General features: G+C 37.8%; 1 protein-coding gene across 1 annotated transcript in view; it reads left to right on the forward strand.

The window, feature by feature from the left end:
• Positions 1-7,541, forward strand: part of LOC149783937 (solute carrier family 25 member 32-like) — a 32,780-nt gene extending 25,239 nt beyond the window's left edge. Inside the window, exons 6-8 of the mRNA XM_089932073.1 lie at positions 886-1,002; positions 1,524-1,672; positions 3,859-7,541. Of these exons, the coding sequence (XP_089788199.1) occupies positions 886-1,002; positions 1,524-1,672; positions 3,859-3,985 (393 nt within the window). The 3' untranslated portion in view covers positions 3,986-7,541. The remainder of the gene's footprint in view (positions 1-885; positions 1,003-1,523; positions 1,673-3,858) is intronic.
• The last annotated feature ends 8,334 nt before the right edge of the window (positions 7,542-15,875 follow it).

Genomic DNA, 15,875 nt, shown 5'->3' on the forward strand with positions numbered 1-15,875 from the left:
TATTAGGCTATGTGATCAATGGCTCTCATGGACAGCATTATAACGAGTGAGTAAAATACTGCCATTGGTTGGATGTTTTAATTGATTGTTTCGGTTAAAATGCTTGATACTTTTGTTGTGACTGCCTTGACATTTATAGCGTAATTGTTTGCATCATGAAAGAAAGACAGCAGTTATTTCGGAATCAACGATAAAGTAGAAGTTCCCTTTTATTCCTGGATCGATTGCGTAAGTGATACGGCATGGGGGGTAATAGGTAAATGTTTGGTATGACGAAATACACTTTTGGTTAAGATGTTTCAATAGACACGGGAAGTCCAGCATTTATCGCCAAATTTTGATTTAAAAATTGGGACGGTTGAGCCAATGCGTACCAACATTAAAACAGTCTTAAGTGTTGAGACGTTGTTAGAATTTATTTCATTTCCTAACAAATTTCAAGTTCCATGTTTGCTTTCCAAAAACAAGAGAATTAAGGACACAGAAATTTAATGCACATACTACAAAAAATGAGCATGCCATCATTTCCCCTGAAGGAAGTGGTGCATGCACGTTGATTTACTTGTGTAATAAAACATTGAGCTATTGCAGTTTTTCCATAACAAATTAATATTTCTACGCAAAGTAATATCCAAATAAGTGGTAAACATTTTTACACAGCTGACGGTAATTATGCTAGATGCGATGATTTCATATCGTGTTTCTTTATTTTGTTTACGTTTAATTTATGTTAAAGAATTATACGAATTATAACGAATCACGTAATCCTTACGTCAAAAGAATTATAACTATTGGTTCACGTATTTTTTAATTACATTATTTTGCATAGCTTTTGCCGTTTTCTAGATTTCTACTGAATACTGATATTTTAATCGTTTCTTTCAGGGTTTAATTCCAGGATTAGTTGGAAACTTTCATGGTGCTATACAGTTCATGATATATGAAGAGATGAAGAACTACAGCAAAAAACATTATTCAAAAGAAACTGTGGACACTAGACGTGTAAGTAGAAAGGAAAAATTAAGTGACTTAGATCAAAGCAGGGGTTGAACATTCCTTCGTCCAACTGGCAATGGCTTGTAGAGGATAGGATAATACTGACTCTGAGACCGAACCTTCATACTTTTAATAGAAATGTGTTCCCATTTGTATAGACAAGTTCGTACAGGCGCTTTGCTCGCATTCTTTGGTACAACTAATAATAACAAACTCTCCCATGACCGTGATCCCAGAGAGACTCAATGAACCAGACGAATGACTCTCATTGGTTTCACTATTCTGTCTGTGCAAAGGCAATATGGTCAATTTTACAGTTGTGTGTATAAATAAATGTACGCACGTCAAATAGAAGGGGTGGGACATATAACTGATAACTGAACGTTGGTATTTTTAAAATCTATATTATGTAGTACACTTTAATATCAAAATAATTGTACTTCTAAAAGAATCAAATGTTCAGGAGTGTTTGGAATAAAACTATTTTTCATATGAATATACCCAAGTTTTATATCGTTTTATTTCAGTACAAATATATTGAGTGCCTCGCATTCCCTGCCATCTCCAAGATAATAGCTGTATTGGTGACGTACCCGTGCCAGGTGATAAGAACTCGACTCCATGACCAGCACAGAAGTTACAGTGGAGTTATGGATGTTGTAAAACAAGCGATAAAGTAAGTTATTGTTAAACAAAAAAATCTTTTTCGCTAGCCTAGGCTTCTATGAAGCCAATTAACTTCATCTAATCACTCGGAATGTCTGTGCATATTACCAAGTCAGTCGGAAACCTTGACTTAGACCATGCCAAATATTTCTTTTTAAACTGAATTTTACTATAGCCAGGGGTATATAGAGTAAACTTCAACATAGTATATCCTTCTGTCTGCAACACAATCTTGTGAACTCGACTAGTCCAATATTGTATATGGTTCGCTGTGACACTTGTTATGCTCATCATTTGAGGACGCATAGTTTATCAGATCTCTGTGCTCGTACAATGTGTGTTAGTTATTTCTTTTTATTTTACTTGTTGCTTTGTATTATAAATGATCACATCTTGGGAAAGTCTTTAATCAGATAGTTTTCAATGGACTGCAATGAAAGCTCGGGTTATTAGTCATTGCTTTCTGTTATAGTTGTGGCTGGACATGATGCACGACTGCATCTTGGGAAGTCTCTAACCTCAATGAATTGCTATGAAACTTGCCAAACGCTATCGTAATCATCTGAAGATGCACAAGTCGTCATATCACTTTGATCTCGCAATTTGTTTTGTAGTTGAGGCCCTTTTTGTCTCGAAGCTGAATTAATGCAAAAATCATTTTGTGGATTCAAACCACTCTGAAGGCCTTTTTTAGATCGCCGTAAAACTTGGTATATATTATAATTAGCTTCTAACGATAAACAGATTGACAATATAAGTGATCTTGCAATTTGTATACGGCCTTAACAAGAAGAGGCGTATTAAGTTATGACTTCGTCAATCCATCCGTCCGTTCTTAATTTACCATTTTCGTTTCCATGCAATAACTTCTATTACAATACTTTGTGGCTATCTTGCTCTTGTAGTAAGGAAGATTATGAAAAGTTCAAAAGTAAAAAAAAAAACAACAACAGAGCAATTGAAAGAAAATAATGGTTTCAGCAAATAACACAAATTGTCATCAAATTTTCTTCATTAAGGATTGCGGATGACAAACGTGTTGCCTCAAACAAGCATAATATCAAAAGATCCAATAACAGATGAATGCTTTTTGCATAATAACACACTTCAAAAACACGTAAATTTATGGAGGCTAGTTCTTAAGGTATAAAAGAGGCCAATTTGATTTGATTCAAAAGTGTGAAAGTCAGTGTAGAACACATTTTATTCCAGAGTATATTCCTAACCAAATTCGTTATGAGATAGTTACCCCAAAACCCTAAGATAAGAACTAGAAATTGAAACAAATCATTAGTCAGTCTTTCAGAATTTGTTTATCTGTGCATGTGTCACCTTCGTAATGAAACACAATACTGACCAATTGAGGAACAATGTTTGCATGCGGAAGCTCTACAATATTTCCGTTGTCCATTAGTATGTCTCTCTGTCCATTGGCACTTCGTGTTACCACAGACGTGTTGCAACCATTGCACATAATTTGAGGACATTTGATAGGCACATTGCCAATCACACTTAAATGTGCCACGCAATGGCTTTGTCTTTCCGGGTACACTTTTGAGGGCTATTGCTGTCTATTTCCATTTTAAATCTCCAGTGCAATAGGTACTTGTATTTAAATTTCTCAGGAACATTTCAACATATTATGTTGAACTTTGGCTTGTGCGGTTCTTCATAACCTAGATGTACTTTGTATGATTTTGTGTTATTTTGCCCCATTTTGGGTAGTTGTCAACTAGGTTCATATCTGCTCGTTGGATGTTGAATGTAAACAGCATAGCTTCCAAAATATTCAGCATAATCTGATTTGGTATGAAGATTATCTCATCGGCCAGCAGCAAGTAAGGTGATCGGTCCACGTATGGGCGGCGACCAGCTTAATTACCCTCACTTGTTTGTGCCATCTTACACCGTTTCAGACCCCAAAACACAAACAACTAGATTCTTAAAAGTTCCGTCTTGTCCCCCAGCAACAACACAGAAACAATATATACAGGTACTTAAAGAGCACGTCCCTTAACCTATGTGTGATGAGGGCTTGCGCTCAAATATGGAACAGGCCTATTTATTTGGGGTTTAAAGTTCACCATCGTTATATTTCTTGCAATGTTTTGACTTGTCACTTTCTCACTATCGAGTCCTGCTTTTGATGCCATCTTTTTAGTTACAAACTTACTGTACATAATTTTGTCGTTTCAGATCTGAGGGTACGAAGAGCCTGTATAAAGGGGTATGCGCGCAGTTGTGCCAGTCAGTTCCTAACATTTGCATCGTCTTTATGGTCTACCAATGTATTACAAGCCGTGCCGTAACCAATGACCTCTAAAACAGAGTACGTTTACATTAAAGATCTTGACGTATGGAAGAAGGAAGATAATTGTGTTCGCCACAGCTTAGTGATCTGTAACTGTTTTGTGAGATGCTGATTTGCATTCAGCATAGTTGTGATTAGATTCTAATTGTATATTAGAAAAAGAAAACTTTTCGGGAATTTAAAACGCCAGTTACAAATAAAGATCTAGATTATTGTTTGCAATTATAATTGTGAGATCTCTATGGCAGGAACTTTCTAACATTTAAGGATTCAAACTATACAGTTACCATACAGATTCCATGATAATACAAGTACATTTATATTTAATCACGACTACTGCCAGAATTGAACAGTATCAGTTCAATACACCGTACAGTTCGTCTGGAGTACTTTGTATGAGTTACTGGCGTTTTGTAAGATTCCACTGACGTCGAAATGAGGAATCAATGGAATGCTGGCAGATGAAGGTTGTCTGTTTGGCTGTCATTGGACGTAAATGTATAATATGTGCTATGTATCTGTATTGTTGTAATGTTATCCTTTAAACTTCATTCGAACAAACAAATGCAGCTGCTTGCTGAACAAATCGAGAAGACAAGAAATCCATATGTCTTATGTACAGTTGTGTTCAAGATAAAGAATACCAATCTTCAATTTAAAAGAATACTAAAAGCTAACTTTACTAGAAAAATATATTTCAAATGCTCACTATCCGCTAATTCAGTTAACGGTAGAACGAACGAAGATACTGTGTATCATCCATACCTAAATGTTAATTTGTCATTTAAGGAGATGTGATTTTATCTGAATATGCGAATGTATCTATGTCCGAATATAATTCAGCAGTATTTTCAAATTGAATAGAAAATATCCTATGTGAAATCAATATAATGTAGTAAATTGTGACGTTGGTATTTATTCTAGATCACTGTTTAAATATAACATATTTTGCAAAAATTTTATGTTATACATGTAGTTGCCACATAATTATTAGCCTAAAGCATATTCATGAATAAATTCACTCCATTCTATAATGATTTGAATAATTTCCCCTCATTTTCATGATCGGTTTTACTCTTGGGGTTTTAAACGCATGGATGCATATGTGCCCTGTATATGGCGTATCTACTTAATGATTAAGCCTCTGTGCACACACTTTGCTTTCCTATGTGAGCTTTCATTAGAGATATGGAATTGGAATGTTTTCATTGCTACTGTTGGGTTGGAGTTCTTAGTAGAAAACGACCAAAGCGGCTTTTTGATTTTGTCGTTTTCAAGTAAGATCAGGGATCGACTAAAGTCCTATGACAGAATTGTAATCCCCAAGCCATTATCAGGCACAAACTCAAGCTGATTTCAAAAGTCTGACCATGACTCCTTAATATTAAAAAAAACAAAAACAAAAACAAAAAAAAAACAAAACCACCAACCGGTTTTAATCTTCAAGCAATTGTTGACTTCGATGTGGGAACTATATGTAATCTAGTTGTATTGTTGTTATGTTGTGATTTTGATTTTTAACGTAGCTTTAACAATTTTTCAGTCATATCGCTACGATGTCTGCAATGTGGCAGTTTATTAGTGACGTCTAGCACTGGGACATCATGCCGCAGACATGTAGCATGATGTCCCACCCAGTCACATTATCCTGACACCAGGCCGAACAGTCCTAACACTAACCTCTTAATGCTGAGCGCCAAGCGAGGCAGCTGTTAGTACCATTTGTGCAAGTCTTTGGTATGACTCGGCCGGGGATCGAACCCACGACCTCTCGCATCCGAGGCGGACGCTCTAACCACTAGGCCACCGGAGCGGTTAGTAGTCTAGTAAATATGGCACTAATAGTATCTTCTCTGTTACTAATTATTTTCGTCAGCATTTCTTCCTAATGTCACGATGTTGTAAATATTGTAATATACGTAACAATTTAACATCTGTTTACTACCTCATGATTTCACACAAAAAGTCAACGTTCAAACTATGTGCGAATTAAGTTTCACCTGAAACGAAAGGAAGGGACGCCTAAAGATCTAAATGTTTGCTGCTTTGTAATTTTCATTCAATTAAGGTTAGAACCTTGTTTACACTATGTACAATGTGTCCCAAGATAAATGGCATGCAAAGCAGGACATGGATATTACAAATCTCTTGTGTTGTCTTTTACTGGTTCTTATGAAGTTATTACCTATCTGGGTCGACGCAACGTAGAACTTCCACATAAAACCATGTCAAAGCAACATACAAATGGACAACAAAACGAGATGAAGGGCTTCATCAACATGGCTTATCAAACACCATTAAGTCCAGGTTCCGCTGTAATGTGCAGCATGTAGTTTGAACAGATATTTAATTACAAAAGAGATCCACCATCTAAATTTCAAAAAAATAGAGTATTTGAATTACTGTCACCAGTCGCTTTCTCGATATAATTATAAACTAGGTTTGTGCGTATGGTTTAATAACTGTGGAATAATTACGTGAGAAACTTTTTTCAGGCGATATTAATGAGTTTTCCTTGTCCATGGCGGCTTTGCCGCAATGTCAGTGTTTGACGGCTTGAACGGATAAATCAGTAATGTGTTTCAGCTCCTGTTACAATGTTTTAAAATATGATTTGTATTTAGTGTTTTGAATGTGAGTGATGTTTTTGTAATGATGCATGTTAAAAGTATCTGAAATACATCCCTTGATGAGGGATATTTTCTTGGCTCGTAGTTAATGAATTGTTTAGGCACAGTATAAAGATATTACTGTTTTATCACAATATTGTTTTTTTTAAAAATATTCTTGTATATACGGTTTAAGTAGGTCTAGAAGAAAAAATAAACAAACCTTTCGACTACAATGAGTTATTTAGCACAATCGCAAACCTAAAGAATCAATCAACAATAGACGCAATAATAAATTGATTAGATTTGTAAACGAAGCCTACAAGACAGCAAATGCCTAGTAAGCAGATGAAAAATATTGCACCCGTTTAAGAATTCATCTTTCTCTCTGAACAAGATCAGTAAACCATGCATATCTAAATAACTTCGCTTAGCCGTGTATTGTCTGTACAGCCATGTATTGTCTGTACACGGCTCTGTATAGCCGTGTATTGTCTGTACAGCCGTGTATTGTCCGTACAGCCGTGTATTGTCTGTACAGCCATGTTTTGTCATTACTATAGACGTTGATAAGTTAGTTCAGTAGAAATTATGTACTGTACATTTGTGTGAAATGTATGGCTTTATTTACACAGAAGAATGGATGGATGGATGGATGCAAAACATGTATGTATGCATGTATGTATGTATGTATGTATGTATGTATGTATGTATGTGTGTATGCATGCATGTATGCATGTATGTATGTATGTATGTGGGGGTGCGTGCGTACGTGCTTGGGTATGTATGTATGTATGTAAATTCTGGCATATTCATGTTTAAGCATACGATATTGTCTCAAAATCACCATTGGGGTTGTCAGACACTCTCGCAGCTTATCTGCTACAGGTAGGCGTGTAGTTTATTGCAGATTGTACAGAAGAATTGTTTTTAATCATTAAAGTTCACAAAGAATATTACATAGATATTCATTATTTGTTCTGCCCTTATCCGAAAGCACGTGGCCTTCTGATTTTTTTTATAAATTTAACAGTGTTTGATTTGGATTTTTAATGTAGTTTTAAAAAAATTTCAGTCATATCGCTACGATGTCGGCGGTATTGCATTTTATAGTGATGTCAGTAGTATAGTGGGACGATCTAGCGTCAAGGGGACTTTAATGTTAAAATAGGGAGCACAGAGTTTGTAACCTGGCTTCAAGGGGAATTTAACATGGAAATAGATCGTGGGATTGTCTAGCGTCAAGGGAAATTGAACATGGTGGGACTGTCTAGCGTCAAGGGAAATTGTATAGGGCCTGTCTAAGGACAATGATGGTAGAGGGCCAAACACAACAGAGACAGAGACAGACATACAATAATACAAGCCTGAGATTTGTATATAAAGAATCACCAAGACCTGACATTTTGCTGGGGTGTTCAAAAATTTGCATAATTGTAATGATGCTATAAATAGCTATAATCAAGGAAAAGCTCAACGCCAAAATGGATGTGACTAAACGTAACGCTAAAATGACGAAATTGTCCCAGAATTTAAGAGATTAAACATATCCCCGAACATTAGATTACATTGATTTAGACTAAAATGGATAAGCCTAGTAACTATTTATAGTCTCAACTTGTGTGACGAAAAATTGTTGCAAGTAGCTGACCTGAATACGCGCTACTGTAGGTAGGTAAGTAGAATGTATTTGATAGGAATAAAGGGAGTTTTATTGGGACAAACAGAGAACAACACACACACACACACACACACACACACACACACACACACGCCCGCGCGCGCGCGTATGCGCGCAGTCATACGCGCAAACACACACGCACCACAGAAGGAAGAAGAAAAAACAAACCCAAAATATACTATTCACACAAGGAAGAGGATGTGATGTGATGTGATTTTGATTTTTAACGTAGCTTTAACAATTTTTCAGTCATATCGCTACGATGTCTGCAGTGTGGCAGTTTATAGTGATGTCTAGCACTGGGGCATCATGCTGCAGACATGTAGCATGATGTCCCACCCAGTCACATTATCCTGACACCAGGCCGACCAGTCCTAACACTAACCTCTTAATGCTGAACGCCAAGCGAGGAAGCTGTTAGTACCATTTTTGTAAGTCTTTGGTATGACTTTGGATCAAACCCACGACCTCCCGCATCCGAGGCGGACGCTCTAACCACCACAAGGAAGAGGAAAAAAACAACAAATATACCATCCACACACGGGAAGAAAAAGAAAAAAACAAATATACTATCCACACTATCTTAAACTAACGCACACACACACACAGACACACACACACACAGAGGGAAGAGGAAAACAGCAAACCCCAAATATAATATCAACACAGAAGGGAGATAATACAAACCCCAAATATACTATCTACACATGGAAGAGGAAGAATAAAAATCCCATACCTACTATCCACACAGAGGTGAGATGTAAAAAAATAAACCCCATAGCTACAATCCGGGCAGAGGGAAGAAGAAACAAATAACCCAATATACACTATCCTCAAAGAGGGAAGAGGAAAAAGCCATAATATACTAACCACACAGAGGGAAGAAGAAAACCATTATACACTATCCACACGGAATGAAGAAATAGCCCTTTATATATACTATCAACACAGAGTGAAGACAAAAATCCCATTATATTCCATCAACATAGAGTGAAGAAGAAAAAGATTTTTGAAAGCACCTAAGCCCTCACCTGCAATGACCAACTGTTCCAAACACCTACACCCCACCCCCAACACTACAAAACCCATTTAACCCGTTATTTTATGGCATCAGTGTGTGATTTTATGAAATATCAAGACACAAAATCAGGGATGAATAGACTGACTATTGTTTACCGAATTGCATGTCTAAAGAGCGTGCGTGAAGGAAAATATCCTTCCATTTCAATTCTAACTAAAACATGATCCAGATGGATAGAGAGAGGTGAAAGAGCACAATTTCATGAAGTGTGAGTAAAAACAAAACACGCCGTCCTTATTATAGAATGTCAAGACCAAGAGACACTTGTGTTTTCTTTCTGGTCTATTCTCTTTTAGAAGGTAGTTTGAAATTTCACATAAGGGCCAATGCATCGGCTCACATTGTCAATTTTTCTATTTCCATGTCTTCACTGGCACAAGTTCTTCCTCATCTTCAATTTCTTCTTCTTCTGAATCCCTCTACTCTTTTTCGTCTTGTTTCTGTTTCTTCTCTTTTCTCTCAGGGCACTCTGAATCCCAGTGTCCTTTCTCCCGAGAACGATAATAGGTATCTTGACTTTTGTCTCTCTTTCTTGGACGAAGCAGGTATTCTGGAGACAATTACCCATTTACCTTTGCAGATATAGCAAACTTCATCATCACTTACACACTTTCGTATGATTCTCATCAAATCAACGACCAAAAGAGTAAGTTTTGTTGCCACTTTCGCCTGTGAATTATCCTTTCGTATGACTTTTAGCAAATATTTGACCAGCAGGTCGATCTGTGCTGACTCTTCCATCATCTTGATCGTTTGAGAGTGGAATGAATACTCTGACTCTAAGACAGTCTCCCTATATACAGGGACCTGCTGCGTATGAAACCTAGTAAAATGTAATTTTGCAATAAGATGAAACGATTTCATTGAGAAAGTAAAAGGCAATGACGTGCCGTGTCGCCTCATACAAGAGCTGAAGTGTTAGCTCAAATCCGAGTCAGCGATTTCGAAGACGACATAAATGAGCTTTAATCAATGCTCTCCATTTATGTCACAAAACCACGAGTCCTGATTCACGCCAAAAGAAATTTCATTCGGTCCATAAAAAATAGTATCACATTTGAGAAACGCAAAAACCAACTTCCAGAAAACTGAGAACGACGGCTTACACCTACAACGTGAAATGTATGAGTCCAAGTAGTGCGTAAAAATTTTTTTGTGTCCAGACGAAACGATCTATTTTCGAAGAAGAAAGCAGACACCAATCGACAATGGCGATCCGTGTCACACAACACTTTTCAAAATGTAATATTAGAGGTTTGTTCTAGCGATCTGCGCGGTTTAATTAAATGGTTTACATCAATGGTTTCTATTTGTAATTAAATTTTTTGTACAAACGATATGTATGTAAGCGAAAGCTAACACACACACACATACACACAGACATAAACATGTACATTCACACCAGAGTAAGTGTTTATATTTACACTACACATTGGCAAATCAATAATTATTTCTTTTCTAGAAGTTGGGGGTAGCCCTGAAAAGGGCTGTTTTGTTTTTGTTTGTGTGTGAACTTAAATCTATGGCAATCTTTTAGGTTCTAAGATGGCGGCCACCTCTGAGATAGGCTTTCTGCCAGGATAAGGTCTGCTTCTTCGGAAAGAGAAGAAGAACTCTTTGGTATCGATACGACAGTCGACAAAGCCTCTGTCATGTTTAGGTTGCTGCTGCTGTTGTTGCTGTTGCTGCTCTATCAGCTGTTTCTGAAGACTGTACTTCTCTGTCCATTCTTCTTTCTCCCTGTTAATTTCTTCTCTGAAGAGCTCTTCTATCAGGTCTTCAGTGACTTTTAACATTCTCACATTCTCTATCTCTTCCGGCTTCGGTATCAGACTGTGTCTGACCCTATGCAAATTCACGAAAGCTTCGTTTAGCTTAGCTAGTCTGGATCACAACTTCGTAGGAGGATGAGTAGACAATGGATGGTCAGACTGGAGACTGCCCCCGGTTTTATAATCAAAGCGCGGACGTGGAGGAAAACATCCCTACACGGTTTTCGAGTCAGAACGTTCAAATAGTGTCATGGGAGGGATAGAGAGAAGTCAAAGAGCATGAATCAGGATACCTATAGCAAAACAAACCACAAAGACATTTTTTCTTCAAAAACATAACATTTTTATTCAAAATCACTAAACACTAACAAGTAACAATTTTTTTCAACAATAGCCATTCAATATAACATCAAACATTTTTTTCAAATAACAAACATTTTTTTCAACTAACACATTATTTTGGACAGGGCTGACATCGTTGTGAATGAAATTGTGATTTCCACTGTTGGAAGTCATTAGGCCATTGATGGACACTACGTTTCCTAGCTTGAGACAAAAGATAAGCATAATGGTCACAAAACCATCGATCTACTTTCACATCGTTTCTTGAAGAAGAACGATGATCAAAATGAGTCATTAAATATTCTAAAGAATAGTCCAGACTGCGATGATGCAGAAAATACACACAGTTCTGTCCACACACCAAGGAATCTGTGCCTTGTAATTTCACATTATTGAATCGTGTGGTCTGAGCATTTCTTCTCATAAAGTCAATGATATCGTCTTCCAAAGGGGGTAATCCATACGAATCGAAATATTCCACACATCCTTCTTAAGAAAGTAGACGGCTACCCAGTGGGTTCCTGGGAGATGACTGTCGTCCGTGTTGATCGCATAAGCTTGATGATCTTGAGGTTTGCGATGAGGGAGTTCATCTTTAGCACACACGACAGGATTCCAAGAAGCCGTATAAGAACTGTGGTTCAAAAGGTAATTAAGTTCCCAGGTATCCATGTTTTGTGTGCTTTTTTCTTCACAGGTAATGATAAGTGATCAATTCGATCCTGACATTTTGCTTGAAAATGTCTGACAAGTAACCTTTTCTTCGCCTCGTCTCCCAACTCTGATCCAAGAGAGCTTCGATGCGATGGATCTCTTGAGTTGTTAATGGAGGACAAGAATGTTCACGCAAGCCTTTATACCACTGTTGCAACACGTCTTCTTCCGAGATGAGACTCCAAGCTTCGTCCAGATATTCGTCCAATTTTTCTTCTTGACTCAGCATCAGGCATTTATCGTGTTGAATGTGACTGGGATGATCGTTTTGACATCCATATCAATCTTTCTTGATCAGTTCTTTCATTTTATCTCCCAGGACTGTAGCAAAACAGGAGACTAAATGGGCTTCTTGTTCTGGCCATCTAGACTTCATCATGATGACTTCTTCGTCTTTGTCTTGGGGTTCTCCTTCCACAGGCTCTTCACATTCCATGTCCAAAGTTTCTCCACTAGGTAAAGAGGGATAACAGTCTTCCATGGCTTCTAATAGTCTAGAATGACTTCTCTCCAACTGTTGATTTATATCGTATTGTCAAATTCAGCATACAGCATGACGTTCACCGTATTATCTGTGCGTAGATTTTCTGCAAACTGAATTTCCACACGAATCTGGCCGAATTTTATAGGGTGGAAATGTCCCTCTTCGCTGTCTTGACTTACAATTCGTTAGAGAACCGTTTTCGAAAATGGAGTTTCACCGTAACTTTCCCTTTGGAGAATGGAATATTTTGTCCCAGATCTCCTTTTATAGCAATGTTGACCGTATCCAAATACGACTTACTGACCGGCAAATAGTGAGGATGTACAAATTCGCGGTGTACGTGATAGGTGTTTGCACCTTCCTGGTCATTGGTCGTGGTACTATCCACTTTGAAAGGAATGACACGCAGTAATGGCACAGAGGTGTGCCCCACCACGTTGTACTCCACCACATCGGAATACACAAAGATCAAATTCAGTCCTTTGTTCGGGTCTACCGGGTTTCCAGAAGCTCTGTAAAACTCCATATTACTGTTGATCTTGGGGCTCAAATTGTTTGCGACCATTTCTGCATGTCCACCCAAAATTTCAAACAAACTACCATTGAACCTGAGGGACAATGTGTCCATATCTTGAAATTTGATCATGAGACGATGAGCCACTTTATGGTACTCAATCTTCACACTTTTTTTGGCTTTGTTCAGGGCTTTGCTAAAGGCTAAGTTGAACCAGTCCGCAGTAGTGTCCACCAAATGTCCACCACTAAAATAATAACCTGAAGGAATTTTCAAGGTGTAGATAATGAAGGCTGGATTGCTGGCTGGTCTTGTGTCCCCTAAATACCCGATTTTATTAATTTCTTCTTCCAATTGGGTATTCAGGATTTCCACCTGGAAAGTGTTTTGCTTTTCGGTGATGTTTTGGATTTGTGTTGGGTGAATCATTTCCACTAAAGCCACTTCCCAATTGGCTTCGTGATCTAATTGGATGGTCCGAGGTAATTTTACCGTGTAACAGCACAGAGTGTTATTGGGAAATACCTCCATGGAACTGTCACTGGGTAAGGTTAAGTAAAATTGATTATGGTGGCTCATAATAATTCCAGAGTTTTTTGACTGTCCGAGGGGTTACTGGAAGTCAGAGGAGTGTCTGTGCCCAAAATAGGGTTGGGGTTGTTGTTGGAGTGGTGACTGACACTGGCACTGGACACAAGGTTCCGGTTGTTCCCGTTCGATGTGAATTTCAGGGAGGGATTGGGAAGCAGGTAACCGATGCAACTGCTCAATAAAATGGTCGACAATTGTTTGTCTCCTTGTTGCAAACTCAAATTGGCAATGGCTGCCCCGATGACACAATACACCACAAAGATTTGGCAGAAAAAGACGATTTGCGTTTTAGGCATACGTTCTCCACACCACACCCACAAGGGTTGTTTTTGTAAATCTTGCGGAGAAGAACTGGGTGAAGGAGTGGTCGCTGCAGTGGTAGCAGTAGCTGAAGGTGTGTGAAAGGGCATGATGGTCACTTCTTTTTATAGTCGATGACTTGCGAAGCGCCGATCCAAGAATCAAAACTAGGTGGATATCCTTTCCAACGTACTTTGACTTCTTTGACACGTCGTTTGCCCACTTTACGGGTTCTGCGTTCGAGAATTCTTTCGATGTCGTACACCTCGTCTTCTTTTTTGGTGACACGACTTGATTTGAAATAAGTACGGGCTGGCGTTTTGTGGAGTACTTAACATCCATGGCTGGCTTGCTGAGCACCTTTTTCCTCCTTTACCACGCTCGGACATCGTACACGTGGCAGAATGTGGACCGATTTCCACCTGCCACACGCCCATGTGTCTTAATATGACGTCATCGCTGCCGACCAATCGTAGCGGGCGTTACATACTGCTTGGGTTGACACCTGAGGCATTTCAATCCAAATAAGAAAGATGAATGTGATTAAACCAGTGATACATGCTCCATTGGAGCGAAAATCACTTTAATTCAAGTAAGCAAGCAAACAAGTTCGGGTACCGTCTCTAGCACTCTTGACGACACCAACTGTCTGTTTTTTTTTCTTTATTGCAAGCCCCTATGTTCCACTTCTGTTTGTGATAATGACTTGTGATACTTCACATTTTCTAAAGTGGAAATCTTTACAAGCCGTACAAAATACAAAAGTTATATGACTTTGGCTTTTGACACTTGCACAGACTCTTCACTTTATAAGTGTCACGAGAAAATTGTATATCCAATTTTTACTTTTTCCAAAACACGCACACACTTGCAGCGTGACCAGAAATCTGTACTTCTTGTTTTGTGGATAAGTCACAGACAAGTCCAAGCATGTATAGGTAGTTAAGAACGTTAGGAATATCCCCTCATTTTTTCAGAAATATCAAAGCTTTTATGTGTATTTTCCCTTTTCCACTCTATATTAGTGCTTAGATTTGTTCCAAAAAAGAAAAAAGAAACGAAACAATTTTGGAAAAAAAAAAAAAACAACTGAATTTTGAATTCAGGTTTCTCTCTGTTTATAATTTTTTTTTCAAGTTGATGGTGCATGGCAGATTACATTCGCCTACCTTTCCAAAGTGAGAGGCATTTCTTCACATGTCATTGCCTTTGTTAAATTCGGTTTCATTGGTTAGTTATCGTTAATCTTTAATTTTATTTTTTGATGCATTTCTTTTTTATAGAAGATTTAAGGCTTTCTATTCTTGTAACGGTATTTATGTTGTTTAGTCTGTTGATGAAATTATCTATAGCAAAGTGCTTAAGATTTTTCAGTTTTTTTATTTCAAGCCCTACAAAAGGAGACCAAGTTTGTCTTGAAAGAGAATTGAAACTCTAAATTACACGAGCGTGAAGGATAACATCATTGTGTTCATTCTAATCATGCTTGCCGTATCTCTTTGTGTTTTAGAAGTCACATTTCTTCTTAAGTAAAAACACGCATCAATAGACAGACAGATTGGGTCATCATCCTTGAGGTTCACTGTACTTTTGCTTCTTTACTTCATACAAAACCACAAATTCACTAGTTTGAAGAAAGAAAAAAAAAAGACAACATGCCCCTCAGTACTGTAACACGTCTGTTCTGACTCTACCGATGTGAGTGGGAGTGTTTATGTTAAAATGTTTAAGTGAGATATAAAAAAAATGGTCAGCTTGAAAACGTGAACCAGTACTGTGACGCTCAGTATTTTGATGTGGTAAGAAGAAATTGT

The sequence above is a fragment of the Sinohyriopsis cumingii genome, chromosome 14 (assembly GCF_028554795.1).
Source record: "Sinohyriopsis cumingii isolate HCF-2022 chromosome 14, ASM2855479v2, whole genome shotgun sequence".
NCBI lineage: Eukaryota > Metazoa > Mollusca > Bivalvia > Unionida > Unionidae > Sinohyriopsis > Sinohyriopsis cumingii.